Source organism: Saccopteryx leptura, chromosome 4, assembly GCF_036850995.1.
Source record: "Saccopteryx leptura isolate mSacLep1 chromosome 4, mSacLep1_pri_phased_curated, whole genome shotgun sequence".
NCBI classification, from domain to species: domain Eukaryota; kingdom Metazoa; phylum Chordata; class Mammalia; order Chiroptera; family Emballonuridae; genus Saccopteryx; species Saccopteryx leptura.
The window spans coordinates 193,110,294-193,132,886 of record NC_089506.1 but is presented as its reverse complement, the minus strand read 5'-3'; the positions used below and the strand labels follow the sequence as shown (position 1 = coordinate 193,132,886).

At 36.4% G+C, this 22,593-nt stretch overlaps 1 protein-coding gene across 13 annotated transcripts in view; it reads right to left on the bottom strand.

The window, feature by feature from the left end:
- GTF2I (general transcription factor IIi) overlaps positions 1 to 22,593 on the bottom strand; it is a 132,192-nt gene that overhangs the window by 24,045 nt on the left and 85,554 nt on the right. For all 13 annotated transcript variants that reach the window (XM_066382427.1, XM_066382429.1, XM_066382428.1 and 10 more), the window contains 6 exons: positions 19,567 to 19,677; positions 17,191 to 17,256; positions 13,385 to 13,568; positions 5,939 to 5,997; positions 4,920 to 4,991; positions 2,144 to 2,327 (listed from right to left, as the gene is read on the bottom strand). In XM_066382427.1, coding sequence (XP_066238524.1) covers positions 2,144 to 2,327; positions 4,920 to 4,991; positions 5,939 to 5,997; positions 13,385 to 13,568; positions 17,191 to 17,256; positions 19,567 to 19,677 — 676 coding nt within the window. The remainder of the gene's footprint in view (positions 1 to 2,143; positions 2,328 to 4,919; positions 4,992 to 5,938; positions 5,998 to 13,384; positions 13,569 to 17,190; positions 17,257 to 19,566; positions 19,678 to 22,593) is intronic.

Below are 22,593 nucleotides of genomic sequence, written 5' to 3'. Positions count from 1 at the left end.
ACCTTCTGTTATATATGTGGCTGTTACACACATCAACGTCAAAGGTGCAATATTTCATCATTTGTGACACGTGCATATATTGCCTATTTTCAAGTTCCCCTTGGCGATCAAGACAAGAATTGGGCTCTTCATATTGTGTGTCATAATTGTGAGGAAATGCGTCATGACTGGACAAAAGGAAAATGCAAAGGAATGCCTTTTGGTATTCCCATGGTTTGGCGTGACCCTAAGGACCACAGCAGTGACTGTTATTTCTGTCTGATCCATACAAAGAGCATCGGCAAGAAAAAACGGCATATGATCGCATATTCTAATATTCCTTCAGCAATACGACCTATCTCACACTCTGAGACACTCCCGGTTCCAGTTTTCAATAGTTTTATTTCTTCTAAGGACGAAGAAAGTGAATATCAAATGTATTTTGATAAGATTTTCTCGCATTCCTCATGCAAGGAAATGGCTGTAGAATCTGAAGGGTCTTCTTCTGATGCCAAGCAGTCATTAACCCCTTAGCAGTTTAGCCAACCCAAATTGAATGACTTAGTAAGAATGACATAAAAATTGTCCTTGACTTTCTGAAGTATGAGAAGCATAACTGGATCATTTGTGTGGATCTTAAAATGGTAAATTTCCTGCTAGGACAACAGAGAGGTTTCACGAAGTATCCTTGCTTTCTGTGTTTGTGGGACAGCCAAGCTCGGGAGAAATACTGGACACAGAAGGACTGGCCGAAACATGAAGCTCTGGAAGTAGGGATGCAAAAGAACAATTTGTAAATGAACCTGTAGTTAATCAAGACAGGATATTTCCCCCACTTCACATCACACTTGGCTTAATGAAGCAGTTTGTTCAGGCTTTGAATAGATAAAGCGAATGCTTTCAACATATTATTTCTGCTTTTCCTTCCTTGTCTTTTGAGAAAATAAAAGCAGGTGTATTTGATGGACCCAAATTTGAACCCTCATACGTGACGAAGAATTTCGATGAATAAAGAGGAAGATGAATAAGGAGGAGAAAGCAGCATGGCAGTCTTTTGTGGCAGTTACAAAGAACTTCCTTGGCAACAAAAAAGCAGAAAACTATGAACTTCTGGTTCAAAGGATGCTGTTGGCTTTCCGCGACATTGGATGTAACATAACCGTTAAGATTCACTTCCTCAACAGTCACCTTGATAAGTTTACCAAAAATCTTGGAGCTGTTAGTGATGAGCAGACTACTGCTGGAGCACAAACGAGATTGTCCTCAACAAGTACACAAATGCAAGAGCTACAAACACAAATTTGCCTAAATAGAACTTAAATAAGTTTTGTGCAAATTTTATGATTAAAATACTGTGTTTTAGTATGTTCTATTTTGAAATTGTACACAAATTCTGATGCAATCATATCTTTTAATATATTAGTATATTTACTGCATTATATAAATTATATTTTCACAAAGATGATGCCCAAGAAGACATTCTACTTCATTATGTTAAACTAAATGTTGAAAATTTTACAATAAGATGAAAACCTAAAATCTTGAATTGCAAAAAAACTAGCTTACAGAGAAAAACTAATGTCAGATTTGAGATCAGCACACCCGAATTAGGTAAGAACAAGTGTTTTTGTGGATGCAACAAAAATTTGTTCCCCAGTGTTATATAAGATATAGGGCCTCCCCTCCACTTTGCTACCTCAGTCTATCAAGGCCATGTCCCCAAAGCATTTCACTCATTCCACACAGTATCGCATGGTTATGTAAACTAAACATTAAAGTACATCTGACACCTCCCAACACCTACTTAACACTCTATTTCCTTTATTTGTATACACCTTTTCTCCTATCTATGTAATCTACAAGCTACCCCTGCCTTCTCTCCTAAAGTGCTAGTAACATTTTATTGCCTTTATCTCCGTAATAAGCTTCGGAAGTCAAGGTTTCTGTCATACCTAATTTGTACATCTGGTACCTGGTACTAAAAAAAACATTTGCTCAATATATAAATCTAAATGTACCACCTTACTTCTGAATACCAGAGTAAGTCCAACTGAGAGGGGAACAATAGGCCCGTTTTCATGAAATTAAGCAAAGACGATATTAAATTTGTTTTTGCAGACTGTAACCTTACTATTTATTTATTTATTTATTCTTGTAACCTTACCTTTTAATAACAAACTTAATTCGGTTGCCCACTTGAATGATTTTTTCCAGCCTCGGGATTCCATACCATGAAGGACTTCTAAAAGGAATGTTTTCTGGTAGCCCTTCCACATAGAGATCATTAGGATGTGCCTCAAATTTCTGGTAAGGTACAGCCTTGGCCTCAGTGCTCCCCAAGGCTTCAGCTTTACAAAAGAAAAGCAATTCAGGAGACTAAGTTTCTGCTGAAATATTTTGGTACAATCCAAAGTAATAAACATGCCAACTTTTTAAAAAGCCAAGTATACTCTGGAAACATACAGACTAATTACTGAAACAGACTTAATACAGCAAATCCAAGTATAAAGGGTCCCTGATCATGGCTAGCCTGTGGTCGACTTAACATTTCTGATTCTAAGACCATCTCAGTAACACTACGATCTTATAAAAATATTTTCGATTATCTCTGGGAAGAAATAAAAAAATCACAACACAACAACAAACACGACTTATATACTACTTTTTCAAACACATATCTGAAAATAAATTTTTGTTACTTAATGTTTTGAGTGTAGGCCCTGTCTGGTTGGCTCAGTGGATAGAGCCTCAGCCTGGCTTGCAGACGTACTAGGTTCAATCCCCAGTCAAAGCACACAGGAGAAGTAAACATCTGCTTCTCTTTTCCTCCCTTTCCTCTTTTCTCTTTTCCCCTCTTGCAGCCAGTGGTTCGACTGGTTCAAGCATTGGCCCTGGGCACTGAGGATAACTTGACTGATTAAAGCACTGGTCCCAGATGGGGGTTGCCAGGTGGACCCCTGTGAGGGTGCATGCAGGAATCTGTCTATTATCCCTTCTCTCACTTAAAAAATTTTTAACGTTTTGAGTGTAATAATCCTCTTTTACTGGCCCCTGCAATCATAAGATTAACATTCTTTATTCCTTAAACATCCTAAGTGTGCCATTTACAAAAAAATTAATTTCTGCAAAGAATTCACAGAATGGGAAATAAAATTCGTAAGTATAGACTGGTTTAAATTAGAGAGACATTATCAACCAAAGTTAATGCATGAACTTTGGTTAGATCGATTTAAAGCAAAAACTTTTAAAGATACTTTTTGGATGAATAAGGAAACTCAGTGAGGGACTGGGTATGAGTGGATATTTTTCTACTTTTGCACAGGTATAAGAAATGAAATTTTAAGATATAAATATGGGCCCCGGCCAGTTGGTTGGCAGTAGAGCATCGGCTTGGCATATGGAAGTCCCAGAGTCAATTCTTGATCAGGGCACACACAGAAGAGACCATATGGTTCTCCACCCTTCCCCTTCTCCTTTCTCTCTGTATCTCTCTTCCCCTCCGTAGCCATGGTTCCACTAGAGCAAGTTGGCCCAGGCACTGAGGATGGAACAATGGCCTCGCCTCAGGAGCTAGAATGGTTCTGGTTGCAACAGAGCATCGCCTCCTAGTGGGCTTGCTGGGTGGATTCCAGTCCTGCACATGCAGAAGTCTATCTCTCTGCCTCCCTGCTTTTCATTTAATACAAAAAAAAAAAAGGTATAAAAATGGCCTTGGCCAGATTGCTCAGTGGATAAGAGTGTCGGCCCAGCGTGTGGACATCCTGAGTTTGATCTCCGGTCAGGACACACAGGAGAAGCAACTATCTGCTTCTCTTTCCCTCCCTTTTCCCTTTCTCTCTCTCTTCCCCTCTCATAGCCAGTGGCACAGCTGGATCAAGCACATCAGCCACAGGTTTAAAAAATAGCTCAGTTGGCCATGGCCGGTTGACTCAGTGGTAGAGCGTCGGCCTGGCGTGCAGGAGTCCCGGGTTCGATTCCCGGCCAGGGCACACAGGAGAAGCGCCCATCTGCTTCTCCACCCCTCCCCCCCCTCCTTCCTCTCTGTCTCTCTCTTCCCCTCCCGCAGCCAAGGCTCCACTGGAGCAAAGATGGCCCGGGCGCTGGGGATGGCTCCTCGGCCTCTGCCCCAGGCGCTAGAGTGGCTCTGGTCGCGACAGAGCAATGCCCCCTGGTGGGCGTGCTGGGTGGATCCCGGTTGGGCACATGCGGGAGTCTGTCTATCTCTCCCCATTACCGGCTTCATAAAAATACAGAAAAAAAAAAAATAGCTCAGTTGATTTGAGCATCAAACCCAGACAAGGGTTGCTGGGTGGATCCTGGTCGGGGCTCATGCAGAAGTCTATCTCCCCTCCTCTCAAAAAAAAAAAAATAAATAAAAATTCCATAAAAACTGTTTAACCTAGCTTAAAGAAGAAAAACAACTATGTTGAATACTGCTAAGAAGTAGGATAAAAAGCAGGGGAGAGAGTGACTATTGCAAAACATGTTAGTATAATAAACCAAGCCTAAGTATTTTAAGCATTTAGGGATACAAGCACAGCCAAGCATAACAAACGAGGTAAGTACAATATTGTGGGCCATGTTATGCTTGCTGATAACCACCAGTGTGCTACATACCACTCCAATGACATACTGTCACTGCAAGTCTCCTTTATTCCAGAGAAGCACACTAAACATTGTTAAAAGACCCCAAGACAAAGATTCCACAATTATGAAATGCCTCATGCTGAATAATCTATACTGTATTAAAAAAAAATTATGCAGTAAAAAATTAAAGATTATGGGGGTTTGTTACACTATTCTCTCCCTGTTAGTACAGGTCTAAAAATTTTTATAATAAACACATATTTGGAAACAATAGAAGAAAACTGAAAGTGAGTCACAGTCATTACATTTACTTTATTAAAACAAAATTTGGAAAAATTATTCTATAGACTTACCAAATTTTTTGCAGAAAAGCTGATCTACCATCTTTCGTAATTTAGTGATTCTGGCATACCACTCTTCCTTTACTGTAAAAATAACAAATATACAAATTTCCTCAACTTGATGGCATTAATGTAATTTTAAAATAGGCAGTATTATTTCCTATTCTGACTAAAATTATTTCTAAGAATTCATAATATGTTTATTAAAACAGCGCTGACACTGAATAAAAAGAAAGAACAGCCCTTGCTGGGTAGCTCAGTTGACTGGACTGCCATGCCAATTCACCAAGATTGTAAGTTTGATCTCCAGTGAGGGCACATAAAAAAATCAATTAAATGCATAAATAAGTGGAATAACAAAATGATGTTTCTCACTCTCTCCCTTCCTCTCTCTCTCTAAAATTAGTAACATAAAAAATTTTAAAAATAAAGAAATAAAACAATGAGAAAATGGAAATTTACACAGGTACTATAAAGTTTCATAATTAAAAGTAGGAAATAGCACAATTCAGTGTGCTCAAGAACAGCTAGCAGGAGATCTTTGCAATGATAAATGTAGGCATTTAAGACTACTGGCAATCATTCCATTATACCAACTCTAAGTGATGTGAACTCTACTTTATATACCCATCCTACTCCACTCCAGAGCTAAAGCAAGAAAGAGAACAAATCACAATTATATTTCCTTCAAAACACATCTAACAAACAAGTGACAATACCACTGGCTTATGCTTTAAGAAGTATATCCTTTTATGCCCTGGGTTATACTGAGGGCATATTATCCAATTCTATATTACCCAATATAGAATTGTATAATAAATTATTCAACACTTTATGCCAGATAATGTTTACATCTCAAAAGTACAACAGACATGATTCTTTTGGTCTGCTCAAAAATAAGATGCAAATTTGCATTTAAAGTTATTAAGAAGAAAATGAGTTTTATTCTTCTAGAGAATACTGGACAATATTTTGAAACTGTATATTTTTTATACATAATGTTCTCATTTGACACAAGACTGGAGACCTACCTCCTGAAGCTGGTTTATCAAGCTGTAAGTCTTCACGTGTTGAATTCAGAAGTTCATGTCTGAAAGGTAAGAAAAAGTACTAAATATTCACAGGGTAATTTTGAGTAAAAGTAGTAACTACTAGTACTTATTTAATATTCAGTCATCAAGACCAGTTTAAAAGAAAAAAAGACAATCTGGCCCTGCCTGAATAGCTTGGTAGGTTAGAACAGGCATGGCCAACTTAGTCCGCAGGCCGGCCAGCGTAATGAGTTCATGTGGCCTGCGATTAAATTTTTAATATTCTCCACTACCTTAAAATCTCAGCTACTCAGAACGGAAGCGTCTTTGATTATTGGAAATCGAGATATTTAAGAAGATAAGTGATATGCGGAAAAGAATCCCATGTGTCACTAATCTAGGATTAACTTCCAATAATTGGTCGAATAAATTCACAATACTTCTTCTTTTTTTTTTTTAAATTTCCACTATAAAGATTTACAACTTTTGTACTCGTCTGTATTCGATATGAACTGTTTGATGTTTAGCAGTGATGTGAAACCCACATTCTTTTAGGGCGGAGTTTGCCAGTGCACACCCAAGGTCAAACAATTCGTTATTTTTGTGGTCAAGTGTGCTGAATCAAGTGGCATTGCAGCACAGACAATAACTGCATATGATAACTGAAAACGTGTCCAGGCTGTTTATAAAACGAAATAACTGTTTTATTTGCAATATAACCCCTTCAAGTTCATTCTATTAATTAAATATTGTTTCGTGCGATACAGTTTGGATATTTATATGGTATGTAATTATATATATATATATTTAACATTTTTTATAATGAAGTTGGAAACGGGGAGGCAGTCAGACAGACTCCCGCATGTGCCCAACCGGGATCCACCCGGTACGCCCACCAGGGGGCGATGCTCTGCCCATCCAAGGGGTCACTCTGTTGCAACCAGAGCCACTCTAGCACCTGGGGCAGAGGCCATGGAGCTATCCCCAGCGCCCGGGCCATCTTTTGCTCCAATGGAGCCTCAGCTGCGGGAGGGGAAGAGAGAGACAGAGAAGAAGGAGAGGGGGAGGGGTGGAGAGCAGATGGGCACTTCTCCTGTGTGCCCTGGCCGGGAATCGAACCTGGGACTCCTACAAGCCAGACCGACGCTCTACCACCGAGCCAACCGGCCAGGGTGGTATGTAATTATATTTTTATTAAAATAATATTGTATATTAAAATTTTTTTCACTCACATTTATTCATAAACAAATTATATAATAAAATTTTGTTTACTTAAATCATTTTTGTATTTAACAGTTTTAAATTTTAATATTTTGTCTGGACGTGAAAAAAGTTCTTTCTAATCTGGCCCAGGGGCAAAACTGTTGGCCACGCCTGGGTTAGAGCATCGTCCGAAGCACAGAGGCTGTCAGTTTGATCCCTGGTCAGGGTACATACAGGAACAGATAGATATTCTTGTCTGTCTCTGTCTCTTCCTCTCTAAAATCAGTTAAATAAACATTTAAAAAAAAACGACAATCTGGACTCCTGAGTACAATTAATCCTAATTTCTTGAGATTTCCTAAGAGTAGTAAGGCTAAAAAGTAATTACACATTTTTTCATAAGGTGTTTCACAGAGCCTGGGTCCTCACAAAAAAAGAGTTAACTTTGTAATACAAAACCATTTCATAAAAGCATAACACCAAAGGAATCAAAGTAAAAAATTTAAATGAGATCCTTTAATTACATACTTCATTCAACAAATTTATAAATTGGTTATAATAATCTTAAATATATATTAATACTAACTTTTGCAGTATACATTTGCTTTTTCATTTATTTTCTACTACACAAGTGGTACATAAAACAATTTGTAGATCACAGAATTTTCACAACCTAACTTCCATATCCATTATCACTCTATTTTGTTGTAATGGCTGAAAGTAATTGGGGGAATAACAAAGACAAGCATAACCATTTCTATTTTGTTCTTAAGTGAGAAACAACAAGGCAGAGTGACAGGCTCCCACATGCTCTACCGCTGAGCCAACCGGCCAGAGCCAGATTATTGTTAATATAGAAATGGTTAGCCCTGGCCGGTTGGCTCAGCGGTAGAGCGTCGGCCCAGGGTATGGATATCTCAGGTTCGATTCCCAGTCCGGGCACACAGGAGAAGCGACCATGTGCTTCTCTACCCCTCACCCCCCTCTATCTCACTCTCTCTGTTCTCCTGCAGCCATGGCTTGGTTGGATGAAGCAAGTTGGCCCCAGGAGCTAAGGATGGCTTCATGGCCTCACCTTAAGCACTAAAATAGTTTAGTTGCTGAGCAACAGAGATATGGCCCCAGATGGGCAGAGCATTGCCAGGTACAGGCTTGCTGGTGGATCCCAGTTAGGGTGCGTGTGGGAGTCTATCTCTGCCTCCCTGCCTCTCACTTAATAAAAAATAAAATAATCCTAGAAATGTTAGAAACTAACATAGGATTAAGTCAATGATACAGATAATATTCAATCAGTATTTGTGAGCTGTGAAATAAAACACTGGCTAAACTCCACAGCATTACCCTTCTAAATACATAAAATAGTTTATATTTATCAATACTAACCACAATTAACCTTTGAGGAAAGCCTTTACAAAGTCCTTTTCAATTGTGGAAGATGGCTCACCAGAAATAAGTGTATAAAAAGGACTTGAGACAGGATGTGCACAGCATAAAATACCTTGTGATAAGCTTGTATAAACATTTAAACATTAAACACTGACCAGGAAGTGGCATAGTGGATAGATAAGAGTGTCAAAAGAGTGTCGACCTGAGACACAGAGGACTTAGGTTTGAAATCCCGAGGTTGCTGGCTTGAGTACAGGCTCATGGGCTTGAGTGCAGGCTCACCAGCTTGAATGCAGGGTCGACAGCTTAAGCATGGGATCATAAACGTGACCTCATGGTCACTGGCTTGAGCTCAAAGGTTGCTGGCTCAAGCCAGGGGTCATTGGCTCAGCTGGAGCCCCTCAGTCAAGACATATATGAGAAAGCAATCGATGAACTAAAGTGCCGCAACGAGTTAATGCTTCTCATCAATCCCTTCCTGTCTGTCCATCAGCCACCCCCCCAAAATTTAAACATCCAAATACAGAGTTTTATATGCTTTAAGATTAGCAAATGCAGCCTGAGTGGTGGTGGCACAGTGGATAGAGCATCTACTTGCGATGCTGAGGTCCCAGGTTTGAAGCCCTGAGGTTGTGAGCATATCTGGCTTGAGTGAAAGCTCACCAGCTTGAGTGTAGGGTCACTGGCTTGAGCATAGGATCAGAGACATGACCGCATGGTCACTGGCCTGGGCCCAAAGTCAATGGCTTGAGCAAGGGGTCACTGGCTTTGCATGTATGAGAAATAATCAATGAACAACTAAAGTGACACAACTATGAATTGATACATCTCATCTCTCTCCCTTCCTGTCTCTCTCTCCAAAAAAAAAAACAAGAAAACCCACAAAAAAACACATAAGCAAAACCTGTAAAATAATTTATGTATTTTATTTTGATATTAGAAATAAATTTTAATACCTCTAACTTAAAAATAATTTAATAAAATGGCAGTACAAAAGAGGTCTTAAAACAATAAACTTATTAATATATCAATGTGCAAGAGGAAGGGGAATTCTTGTTTATGGCTCTTGGCAAGTGTCAGGGTTTCAGAAGAAGCATTCTGTTTACCACTTGATTTCCTAAGAAACTACTAAATCTTTGAACTACAATTTATTGGAAAGAAAATGATCTGTTAGCAACAAATTCCTTCCTGTAGAGCACCAGTGGTAGTCAACCTGGTTCCTATGGCCCACTAGTGGGCGTTCCAGCTTTCATGGTGGGCGGTAGCAGAGCAACCAAAGTATAAATAAAAAGATTTAGCTATAGTAAGTTGTTTCATAAAGATTTATTCTGCCAAACTTAGCAAAAATCCAACATAAAGTACTCGGTAAGTAATTATTATAATATGCTTTAACTTGCTGTAACTCTGCTTTATAAATTTTATAAAGTTAAGTTACTTCCCTACTTTATTTATAAATCACCATTACTGTGGAACCGGTGGGCGGTTAGAAAATTTTACTACTAACAGAGATACAAAAGTGGGTAGTAGGTATAAAAAGGTTGACTACCCCTGCTGTAGAGGACAGCTCACTTATTATCTTGAGCTATCTTTTGGGCCCTTTTCATCTTTAGCTAAATCCTTAAAAATCCAGTCATTTAATGCTGCGGGTTAGGTAAGTTTGTAAATATGATATATATGTTTGTTCACTTATAGTTTGCACTGGGTGTGGGGGACAGGCTGTAAGCAGGCAGGGTCATTATAGCCTAAGACTTAGTTTTAAGACTAAGCTTTTCCCCACACCCTTGACTGTTGCATGATGTGGGATAGTGCACTCTCATGAGGAATCAATCCCATTATGCCTCAAATAAGTGACTTTGTATCAGAGACTTCCTTGTTTGTATACTGAACTAAAAATTTTAATTTCTACACTATTAAATAGGGCAGAGGAGCCCAGGAGGAGAGCAGAGAAAGGCCACGTGGAGAAGAGGAAAAGCAGCCAAAATGGCGAAGTGCTGAAAAAGAAGCCAGTTTGTGCAGAAAGAAGGAAATAAAAAACAAATGAATAAAGCTGGTGAAGTAAAAACCTTTGATTCTAAGAAATTCGAATAAGTCAATAGCTTTGGAAGCCCTAAATCAGCGGTTCTCAACCTGTGGGTCGTGACCCACAGGTTGAGAACCGCTGCCCTAAATGGAAAGAGAAGTGTTTTCCCACTGTGTGTATTTCTTGCAAGCTAGGATTAAAGCTAATGGCTCACTAGTTCTTGGCTCCGTTGTGTCATTACTGTCTGTCCAAATCAAATGCAAACATGCATGAGCCAGGCGGCTGTGATGGTGGCTGTGGCTACTAGCTTTACAAATGCCAATACAGAAGGGCAAATTTGTTTGGTTGTACTTGTTACTCAAGGTGGTTGGTTATTAATTTTCCCATTTTCTGAATAGTACCACAGCATTACTAGAGTAATGAAGTTGAAACGTCTGCAAATGATATAACTATTATCCTACTAATGTTATTCACTTTATTGTTTATAGCTGAAAGATATGTCAGAAAAAAATTTCAAGATCAGTTAAATATGCACAATTCAAAAAGACTCATTCACATAATAGAACTTAAAAATGAAAGCCATGCATTTCAGGAAAAGCAAACCCAACATCATGCCCTGGGGGTGAGTGCTGCTTGGTATAAACTCATCACGATGTTGAGGAATGAGTGCTTGACATATTTCTAACCAGAGAACTAATGCCATATTCCAAGGTTTCTTGCTCTCAAAGAAACATAGGTAGCTACTGTCTCTTCTTCAGAGATGTATCTTGCTGTGAGGCAAGGAACTATTGCCATCAGCTAAAGACCTAAGGAAGGAGGAATATACACTGCTCACAAAAACTAGGGGATATTTTATCACTTCATATTCATTTTTAAATATTCTCTAATTTTTGTGAGCAGTATAGAAGAGCAGAAGCAAAGCCCCAAGTGCCATAGTTTTAATCATCCTATCTCTGACCTCCCCACTAGAGGAGATAAGTGTCTCACTGTAGTAAGCTGATTTAAATAAGGGTTTTTATTACTTCTGGAGAGAAGCTAACCCTATCTTTCCTTTTAAAGGTTGTAAAATCTCTATTTCTTTTCATACATGTATGGCTGTCTAAAGAATTTGAGTTCAAATCATTCTGACCTAGAACTTGGAAAGAACTGCTTAAGAGTGTTACAGAATCCATTCCTGCTCGAGGCAGATTTGTGATTCCTTATGAGTGACCTGATTTTACTCTTTAGAGCCAACTGATTTTTCCCTTACCTTTAGTGCACTGAAATTTTGTAAGGTGACTCACTTTTGATACTTTCTTTCTCTTTTCAATTTAAGTCAGATGTCATCAGATGAGAACTCAGTATCCTTTCTGGTGTCTCATAAGCACAATCTTCATTACAATTTATAAAACTAACAACCCTCTATCCCTGTCACTGAAAAATTTCCTTTAGCAACATTTTTTGTTAATCATTTCCTAGATAATTATTCTCCAATTGTTTCCCTTTACAAACATATCCAGTACTTGTTGCATGGATATAATAAAAAAATTTCCATGTATTTGCACTATAGAAATATGTTGACAAATGCCCTCTTAGTTTATAGCTTTTTTCAGACTGGGGAGGAGGGAGAGAGAAAGAGAGAAAGTGGGAGACAGAGAAAGGGAAAGAGGGGAGAGGGGGAAGAAAGGGGGAAGAGAGGGAGGAAAGGGGAGAGAGAGACCCCCCCCCCTCGACTTGTTGTCTCACTTAGGTGTTCCATTTAGATGTGTGCTCACTGCTTGCTTCTCATACATGCACTGACCAGGGAGGGGGTGGAACCCACAACCTCTGCATGACACATGCCTTATCTACTGAGCTACCTGATCAGGGCCTCCTCTTAAGGTTTTTTTTTTTTTTTTTTTTTTTTTTTTGTGTGTGTTTTTTTTTGTATTTTTCTGAAGCTGGAAACGGGGAGAGACAGTCAGACAGACTCCCGCATGCGCCCGACCGGGATCCACCCGGCACGCCCACCAGGGGCAAAGCTCTGCCCACCAGGGGGTGATGCTATGCTCCTCCAGGGTCGCGACCAGAGCCACTCTAGCGCCTGGGGCAGAGGCCAAGGAGCCATCCCCAGCTCCTGGGCCATCTTTGCTCCAATGGAGCCTCAGCTGCGGGAGGGGAAGAGAGAGACAGAGAGGAAGGAAGGGGGGGTGAAGAAGCAGATGGGCGCTTCTCCTGTGTGCTCTGGCCGGGAATTGAACCCAGGACTTCTGCACGCCAGGCCAACGCTCTACCACTGAGCCAACCGGCCAGGGCCTCTTAGTTTTTTAAACTTTTTACTGTAATCTTAATAGAATCTAAGAAAGAAGAAAATACAAAAATGTGCAATACAGTTGTCATTTTTAAATGGAAACATTTACACTTTCAATCCTAACTGCTTCACTCAGTTTTAAACAGCTCCTTCCTATAAACCTTTATGTCAATGCTAAAGAATATATAACACTCTACTATCTTAGTTTTTCTTTCTATTCTCACTTATATTGTTTCATTTATTTTTAATCTTACAACTTACATATATTTGCACATGTGCTTTCAAAGATTCAGAACTAAAAACAATGTATTAATAATATTATTACTACTTTCTTCAGAATACTTAGCAAAAAACTGAGGGGAAAGAATGACAGTCTTATGCAATCAGGTCTGAGAAAGTGTTCAAGTTCCAAAAGCTAACTCTGGCATAACTGACATGAACACACTGACGTGGAAAATAAAACAATATGTAATAATTCAAACTTAAATATAGCCCTCGTGGTTAATGAATATTTGTCAACAATATTAACAAAGCACTAATCTTAAAGAAAACAGTCCAAGAGTCTTACTTCTTAATCACAAAACGAATCCTCTCCTTTGCAAGTAATATCCTCTCAAGACGAGGAATTCCATAAGTAGATGGCCTTCTAAAAGGAATTCCTTCTGGAAGTCCTTCTACATAAAGATCTTCAACATGTGACTGGAAAAGAGGGTACGGGATCGTCACAGGACCTTTGGCTTTTATAGCTTGAGCTTTAAGGATAAAAAGAGAAGAAAAATATTAAATGAAAAGAATTAAGCACAAAATAACAATATGTATTGCTCTGTAACTTCTATAATTTTATCTTTAAAAATTGATTTTAGAGAGAGAGAAGAAGACAGAGAGAAACATCGATTTGTTCTTCTACTTAGTTATGCATTCATTGGTTGATTCTTGTATGTGCCCTGACTGAAGATTAAACCCACAACCTTGGCATATCGGGACAGTACTCTAATCAACTGAGTTACCCAACCAGGGCCTTTTATAATTTTATCTTACTTCTGTTTATTATAATTGAATCAGAAGAAAAAGTACAAAAGTAAAAGAGCACCAAAAATGCCAATGCTCTATTTAACCCAATGTACAATGAATTAATGTATATTTTGAAGTAATGCAGAAATACTTTCTCTTGAATTCTGAATCATAAATGAACTCAGAAAAACATACCAGTTAATATCAGCTAATGTACAAGTATGTAATGAAAGTAGTATTTTTTATACATTTAGAATAGCATAAAAAGATTTTCTTTTAAAAAACTGAAGCAGAAGATTTAACTAAAAATTCTATTATATTTTTTTATTTACCCAAGAATAAAATACTGCAACAGCTGCAAAAATGTCAAAAGTATGGAGAATGTTAGGAATCAAATATACTCAATATCATAATAACTTTGTACGGTAACAGATAGATACTAGACTTATGGTGATGTTCACATCATAAGACATAAATGTCAAATCATTATATTGCACACCAAAAACAAAATGTATGTCAACTATACTTTAAATTGAAAAAGAATAAACTATAATGGGGTCAGATTTTCTGAACAATAGGAGACATTTAAATATCACTAGGTATTAAAAATAATGTTTTCATCATACATGGTAATGGAACTGAGATTAAGACAATGCCTTCCTCTTACTAGCTCCCCACTTGAAATACAAATTTTTGAGAAGTGAAATGATTTAATGTCTGGAGTTTTAAAATATTCTTTCATCAAAAAGAGATAGGACAGGAGAGAACAAGAAAAGAAAATACTGTAAAATGTTAAAGGTTGTTCACTTTGGTAATAAATATATAGAGGGTCTTTCGTTTTTGTTTGGAAATTTTCATGATAAAGTTATTAAGAGGTATCAGTTTTCATGATCATATACAACACAGGCACATTTGTAGTTAGTATTAAAAATTTCACAGGTAAGCCTTTTGTCACTAAGTAAAGCAATGCCAAATTTTCTATGACTATAGACATGTACCACACACATACCATTATTCTATCAACACCTTCTATTTAATTCACACAGCACAGTAACCTAAAATACTTTCTAGTAAGTTCAAAGAACAGGAGCTGCTACTGACACTGCAAATAGGTCCCAAAGCAAAAATGACTATGACCCTTGACCTTTCCTGCCTCAGAAATTCTCATCAGAACAACCCCACTTTTTTGCTGGTATTTTATATAAAAGTCTATTTGCTAAACATTAATATTTATACTAAAGTTTCAAGTATATCACATTACACATTAATAATGATTTACATTTAACATCCTTTGTTGATACACTATCTCTCAAAATCATATTCACATATAGCAAAGAAAGTAGCTTCCCCTAAAGCAATCACCATGTTATACTGTTTCCTGTGTAGAACGCTATCGGTTTTTGCTTTAAAGTGGATCAATTAAAACCACTGGCAAAAGCTGTATTGAGAAGTGGAGCCTGGCCTGTGGTGGTGCAGTGGATAGAACGTTGACCTGAAATGCTGAGGTTGCTGGTTCAAAGCACTGGGCTTGGCCAATCAAGGCCAATAAGAAATCAATGAACTAAAGTGAAGCAAGTATGAGTTGATATGTCTTTCTCCCACCCCTCCTTTCTGCATGTAAAAAAGAGCGAGGGAGAAAGAGAGGGAGGGAAGAAGGGAAGGGAAGAGGGGAAGAAGGGAAGTATGTATATGAAATAATACTAAGAGAACCTTAAACAAGTAACTGAAATATATTAAAGAAAAGTTATTCAACTCATTATTAAATTTACTCTAATTCTAAATCTTCACTGAGGGATAGGTAAGCAACCATGAGAGAGAAATGTTCAACTTTATTAAAGTAAATAATGCCAATGTAATTTATAATTTAAAAACTTCACTTAGAAAAATTCAGTGATATAGGGTAGCACCACAGAAATTAGATTTTCAAGTTAAAACTAATATATTTTACAATTTACACTTAATTGCAAAGAATCTTCCAAATAACAAAAAACATCCCAGCAAAACATATTTAAAAATAATTATTGCTATTTTTAGGTGCACATTTGAGATACATATAAAAAATAGAATAGTAAAATAAAAGGGAAAAAAATCTGTGATCTAACTTAAACTCAGCTATATATCAAGATAAGGGAAAATAAGGGCATCTAGATGAACACTAGATTTAACACAACAAATTAGGAAAGACTATTTCTTTTTTTTTTAGGTTGTTTTTCTTTAAGATTTTATTTATTCATTTTAGAGAGGGAAGAGAGAGAGAGAGAGAAAGAAGGGGGGGAGTTTTGGAAGCATCAACTCGAATATGTGCCTTGACCAGGCAAGCCTAGGGTTTCGAACTGGCAACCTCAGTGTTACAGGTCAATGCTTCATCTACTGGGCCACCACAGGTCAGGCTCAAGCCACGGCTGCAGGAGAGGAAGAGAGAGTGAGATAGAGTGACAAAAAGAAGGGGCAGGTGGAGAAGCAGATGGTTTCTTTCCCTGTGTGCCCTGACCTAGAATCAAAACTGGGACTTCCACACACTGGGCAATGCTCTACCACTGAGCCAACTGGCCAGGGCCAAGGAAGACTATTTCTTAAGAAAATAATCTTCAATTAAATCTCCAAGAATAGGCCCTGGCCAGTTGGCTCAGTGGATAAAGCATTAATTAGCCCAGGGTATGGACGTCCCAGGTACAATTCCTGGTGAGGACACACAAGAGAAGTGACCATCTGCTTCTCTCTCCCTCCCTCTCCCCATTCTCTGCCACTTTTCCTCCCATAGCCAGTAGCCTGATTGGTTTGAGCATTGCCCTAGGTACTGAGAATAGCTCAGCTGGTCTGAGTACATCAGACTCAAGTCACTAAAAATAGCTTGGTTGATTCCAACATGAACCCAGATGGGGGTTGCCGGGTATATCCGGTCAGGGCACATGCAGGTATATGTCTCACTATCTAAAAATCTCCAAGAACCAGGACTCTGCAACAAATACAGCATGGGGCAAAAGCAGGTTTCCAGTTGTTCATACAGTAAACAATATAATAAATAATAACACAAGAATAAACTCTGCATCAGTCTCACAACTGTAAATCTAATTTTGCCCCACTTTGTATATAAACAAAGTCCTAAATATACATGCTAAAACTTTAAAAGAAATGCTTATTGACACTTAATGGGGGAAAAAAAGACTTTTTCTAAGCTTTCTAGTAATCTAGAAACAAAGATTCTAGTATTTGGGCAGACGCTATCCAATGATCTTCTGAGGGACAGATATTTAAGGCACAATTCACTGTAGAACTGAACTTGTTCACATTAGATGAACAGTAACTGCACTGTTAAAAAACTTATGAACAAAATATTGCAAGAATTTTTGAGTTTAGACTCACCATATTTTCTTTCAAATAACTCTTCGACTTGTTTACGTAGGTCAGTAATTCGAGCATTCCATTTCTCTGAAAGTTTAAAAGTTAAATCTCAATAATTACTCCATTTGACAGCACTAATAAGTTTTTATGACCCAGCATCTAATGACTTTTTTTTCTACATAACACATCCTATTTTTTTTTTAAATCCATCTTCATCTTATATTTTTACATCTATAATTTTACTGCTTTCCTAAGAACTTTTTTTCCTTTTTGGGTGGTTCTTGGAATTGGTTCAATAAAAGACTATAGGGGATGTTTTAAAGTTTATTTTGAAACACTTCATAACAAGTATCTCCTTTTAGCTTTATAATTTCTGTAATGCAGGATGGCAGAAAAGACCAATACACTGCAAAATGGAGGCCAAAAAGAGGGATGTCTCCAAGGTCATTCGGGAAACTTACTAAAACATGTCTATGTTGTATAGAAATGAGACTTTATGACAAATTAAACTATTAACATGCTATCTTTAAAACTGTATATAAGCTAAATGTTCTGTCTATTCAAAATAAAGATCACAAACACAATTTGCCAATAATATTTTATTTAGTCCCTTCAACAGGCTACATCATGCACTCCGGGGTTTGGTTAGATTCGCTGATGGCAGTTATAGGGAAAGAAAAAGAAAGATATAAAAAATGTATCTTAAATGAATAAGGTTTTAAAGCTAAGAAAAATAAATGAATTATTAAGTCATTAACATTGATTTAAAGTCTATTAATTATAGTTAACATCAGAAGATAGAATATCTTCTGCTTTGGTAAACACAAACTATGTTTAAACAATGTCAAGTTAACTATCTATGGGCCAATATTTTTTTCATGACTATAAAAATATTTATGTAACATGAAATCAACAAATATCAACCTATAAATACAAATTAACAATGAATTCAACAGTTTCAACTATTTTATTATAACAAATGCATTTTGTAACTTTGATTTAACAACAGCTTACAACATTTGCACTTGTGTGCATAAAAGCTTAAGTATGGAATTCCATAAAACAGTTTGTGCTTGGTGTTAAATACAAGCACAATGTACACTGCATTTTGAACATTTTATTTTGGGAACCCCTTTGCACCGCAGGTTTTTGCAGCATCTCCTCTTATCCAAAAATAATGGCCAATGTGCTATTTCCTCTTTTCATACACCTTTGACTGTAAAAGTATTGCACTAGTTCTCTTTTTCTTCATCCCTTCTAATGGTCTATCTACAGAAGTTGAAATAGGATGTCCTCTTTTCCTACTAATTCTTTTTCATTTGACATAAACAAGATGCAGTATCAATTTTAAATTCCAACAAAGTATACTGATGCTTGAGGTTATAGTACGCGATGAACAATCTCATAGAACAGCCAAGCGTTATTGCAAACATACCAAACCCTACCATTATAGCTGTGACTTGAAAGTCACAAAGCTCTATTACTTAAAAATAGTAACAAAATGTTGAAATGCAAACAAATAAGAAATTATAGATATATAAACCAAGAGCTATTATGTAGGCTTTTTCCTGTTTACCAAACACTTATAGATGAAAAAATGACAATTGCCCAAGATAGTTCCTATGACTTCTATCTGCAGATAACTTGCAAAAGCATTTACTTTGATATCTCAGGTTTGAGTTGATAACCACTACCAAGAATGTTATTGGTTACTAAGACATTATACAACAAGATATATATGCCACTTTGTGGTAAAAATGAAATAAATTAATAAAATATCAACATATTCAGTGCCTGACCAGGTGGTGGCGCAGAGGACAGAGCTTCGGACTGGGATGCCGAGGACCCAGGTTCAAGACCCCAAGGTCGCCAGCTTGAGCACGGGCTCATTTGGTTTGAGCAAAGCTCACCAGCTTAGACCCAAGGTCTCTGGCTTAAGCAAGGGGTCACTTGGTCTGCTGAAGGCCCACGGTCAAAGCACATATGAGAAAGCAATCAATGAACAAATAAGGTGTCGCAATGCGCAACGAGAAACTAATAATTGATGCTTCTCATCTCTCCGTTCCTGTCTGTCTGTCCCTGTCTATCCCTCTCTCTGACTCTCTCTGTCTCTGTAAAAATAATAAATAAATAAATAAATAAAAGAAAATATCGACATCTTCATACATGACTTGAAAGTCACACAAGCCCAGAGGGTTAACTGAAACTTTCCAGTTTTCCTCTGATTAGATTATGTATATATATAATATATATTGTTATATATATTATATATATTATTATTATATACAGACAGTAATACATTTTACAGCATGCCCCTAAAGAATGCTATAACTTTCATCATTAACAGAAGGAGTTCTAAATAAAAGAAAAAAGGTCTGTATTTAATCAAAAACTTACCGAAGTTGAACTCCCTCACTTTCCGTTTTCCGGCATTAGCAGGTTCGGTGACTGGCGGCTGGGGTGGCTCACTGCTCTTTGGTCTCTTTGTAGGTGGAGAATAATCATCATCTTGAAAAAGAAAACTGTCATCACTGGAGGAACAGACTAAAGGAGTTAGTCACCACCTGTTAAATCCTAGACATTCAAAAGATATGGGGGGCTTTATATTATTACTTGTTTTCATTTTTGGCATATTTTTCTGAGTTTTGAAGTTTTCCTATTCTTTTGGGGGTGTGCTCAAGTGAATATACCTCGTATTTCCATCTTCACCTCTTTTTTTACTTTGCTTAATTTGAATTGTCATTATAAATTTTCCCTTCTCCTCTCATAGCTGCTCTGAGACAGCTGCCTAGAATTATATTCTATTTTCTAGAATTACATTCTATTTTGTTTTTTTAAGAAAAAGGTTTTAATGGAGACAGCTACCTACAGTTATACAAATATATAACAAAGGGGAGAGAAAACAGTGCTTGAATGGAAAAATATTTAAACATATAAAATTCAAGCATACATAATCAAGGAAAGTTAAATAACTATTAAACACTCAATGAACACAGACTATCTAATTAAAGAAATAGGCTACGTTATTTGTGAAATAGGTAATGTTGATTTGGTCAATACAAAACCTACGTAGAAATGAGTTATCAGAGATTTAAGCATAGAATTGACTTCTCAAGACATTTGTAGTAAAGAGTTCATACTAATTTCTTCATGGGTATGTCTGCAACTCAACATTGCTATGATACTTTAATACTACTAATGCTAGAATTAAGGACATTAACTCAAGTAAGAAAAGTCTGCACTGTCCATCTTATAGTTCCTGAAAATATATAAGTGGCCCACTACCAAGATTTCTGCTCAAACACCATGTGTTAATTATTGCAAATATTAATTTTAAGATATCTGTACTTAAAAATAAATATGGGATAGAGAAGAATTTCTGTGTTAAAGACACTAGTGATGACAAGAAGATAACATTAAAATATAAGTTACCTTTTTAGATCAGTATACTTTTCATTCTCATTTTACAGGAAAAGAAACAGGCTCTCAAAATGTTATGTGACTTAATTATGTCACATCACTAGATAGTGCAGCTGAAATTACATTATGGGTAAAACTCTCACTAAACTAACAGGTAAGCTCTCAAATAGATAACATGAAATCCAAATTAAACCTAATGTACAATGCTGCCTGGAAGAGCAATGGATAACTTTTACATACTTTGTATATTAATCAAGAAAAAAATCTAACTAAAGCCTCAAATATTGTATCTCATTGCTATCATAGCTTCAGAGTGAACATCAAGAGACTTTGGGTTCTTCCTATCATTTCAACAGATATTCTGATATCCTGAAATCATTATACTGGCTAGTCTAACCAATATGATAAAAAGGCACCAATGTCATCAATACCAGATAAGGTGTCATTATGACGCAATTATGTGTTGGAAAAAACAAAAAATGTTAATTTAGGGGACACTACTTCAGGAAAACATCATATAGAGAATATACGACACTAGAAAAACTTTCAGGTGTTAAATACCACTGTAGAATGAATGTTCAAATTCAGGGGGGAAAAATCTTTGGTAGGAAACAATTTAAAAATGACAAACTATTAAAAATAAAACTTGACTATGTCACCTGGGCTTATAATCATTAAATTACTACAAGAATTAAAATGGGCAAAAGACCTGTAATAGATTATTAAGTAATTAGATTGAAACCTAAGTTAGATACATTTGAGAAAACATTGGTATCATTAATATGTTTGGCTTTCAATTCTGAAAACATATAAAAAATAAATAAACCCTCTTTCTAATTTCCAAACAGATTTTTAGAAGCCTAAGAGTATTTTTATGCTACAAAGGTTAAAATGAAACATGCTATTTTCACCAATGAATATTATCAAAGCATTTATATGTTTAATATTAATATTTCTCCACAAACATTAAGCAATAAAATTTAAAACAAGTATTTTCGCTATAGGCTAATGTCACCTAAAATATTACATAATCATTTTAACTGGTTGTTATTGAATTATATAAAATAAAAATTGACAGTATAAAATGAAAAAAATACAGCTGTAGGAAGGTAATGAAGAACTGCAATTACCATATTAATCTCAATTATAATCTAACTGTTTGAAACTAAGGCCAAGGCGAAAGGCCAAGAGTGCTTCTCTTTAGTCTTAAGACCTCACTTCTTCTGTCTAACCTATTTTAGAACACAAAGGATTTAATAGTATAAATATATTTATAAAAGTAATCTCATTGGTCATAAACAGAAAAAAAGAGAAAAATGGCAAATCTGGGAGAATTTTTTTTAACAAGACAACAAATAATTTATAATCTTTAACAAAGATAATGAAATATTAAAAACTGATTATCACATTTCAAGTGACAAGTTCAATCAATGAAATGTGAAAAAGAGCTGAATTTAATTATTTGTGATAAAATATCACACCATACATTATAATAAAAGAATAACCCATTTAAATATATGAAATGTAGAATTAAATCATAACAGCTAATGGACTTAACCACACCTTCCGTTTTTTTCTCCATTCTACTGAAAAAAAAAAAAACACAACAAACTATAATTGGTGTTAAGAAAGGATAAGAAAATGTTTTTATTGACCTCAAAATCAAAATTATTTCTCTGTTCTCCTCTAATAATTGGGTCCAGCAGGTAGCACTGTTTTCTAAATATCACAATGTTGAAACATTATAAACAACCACTTTTTTGCAGAAAAGACATATTTTGGATTACTTCAAAATTTAGTCCAAACTACTTATAGCATCAAAGCTAAAAGCTTATAAAATGAGTTCGAAAGCATTTTAACATGTAAAAGCTATTATTCAGGAATATGTAAGTTACTTTACCAGAACCAGCACAAGTGGTAGTAACAGATTCTAACTCAAAATTTGTATTCAGAAAAGATCTGTTTTTCTTTTAGCATCATATTTACAAATGTGCCTACAGAAAA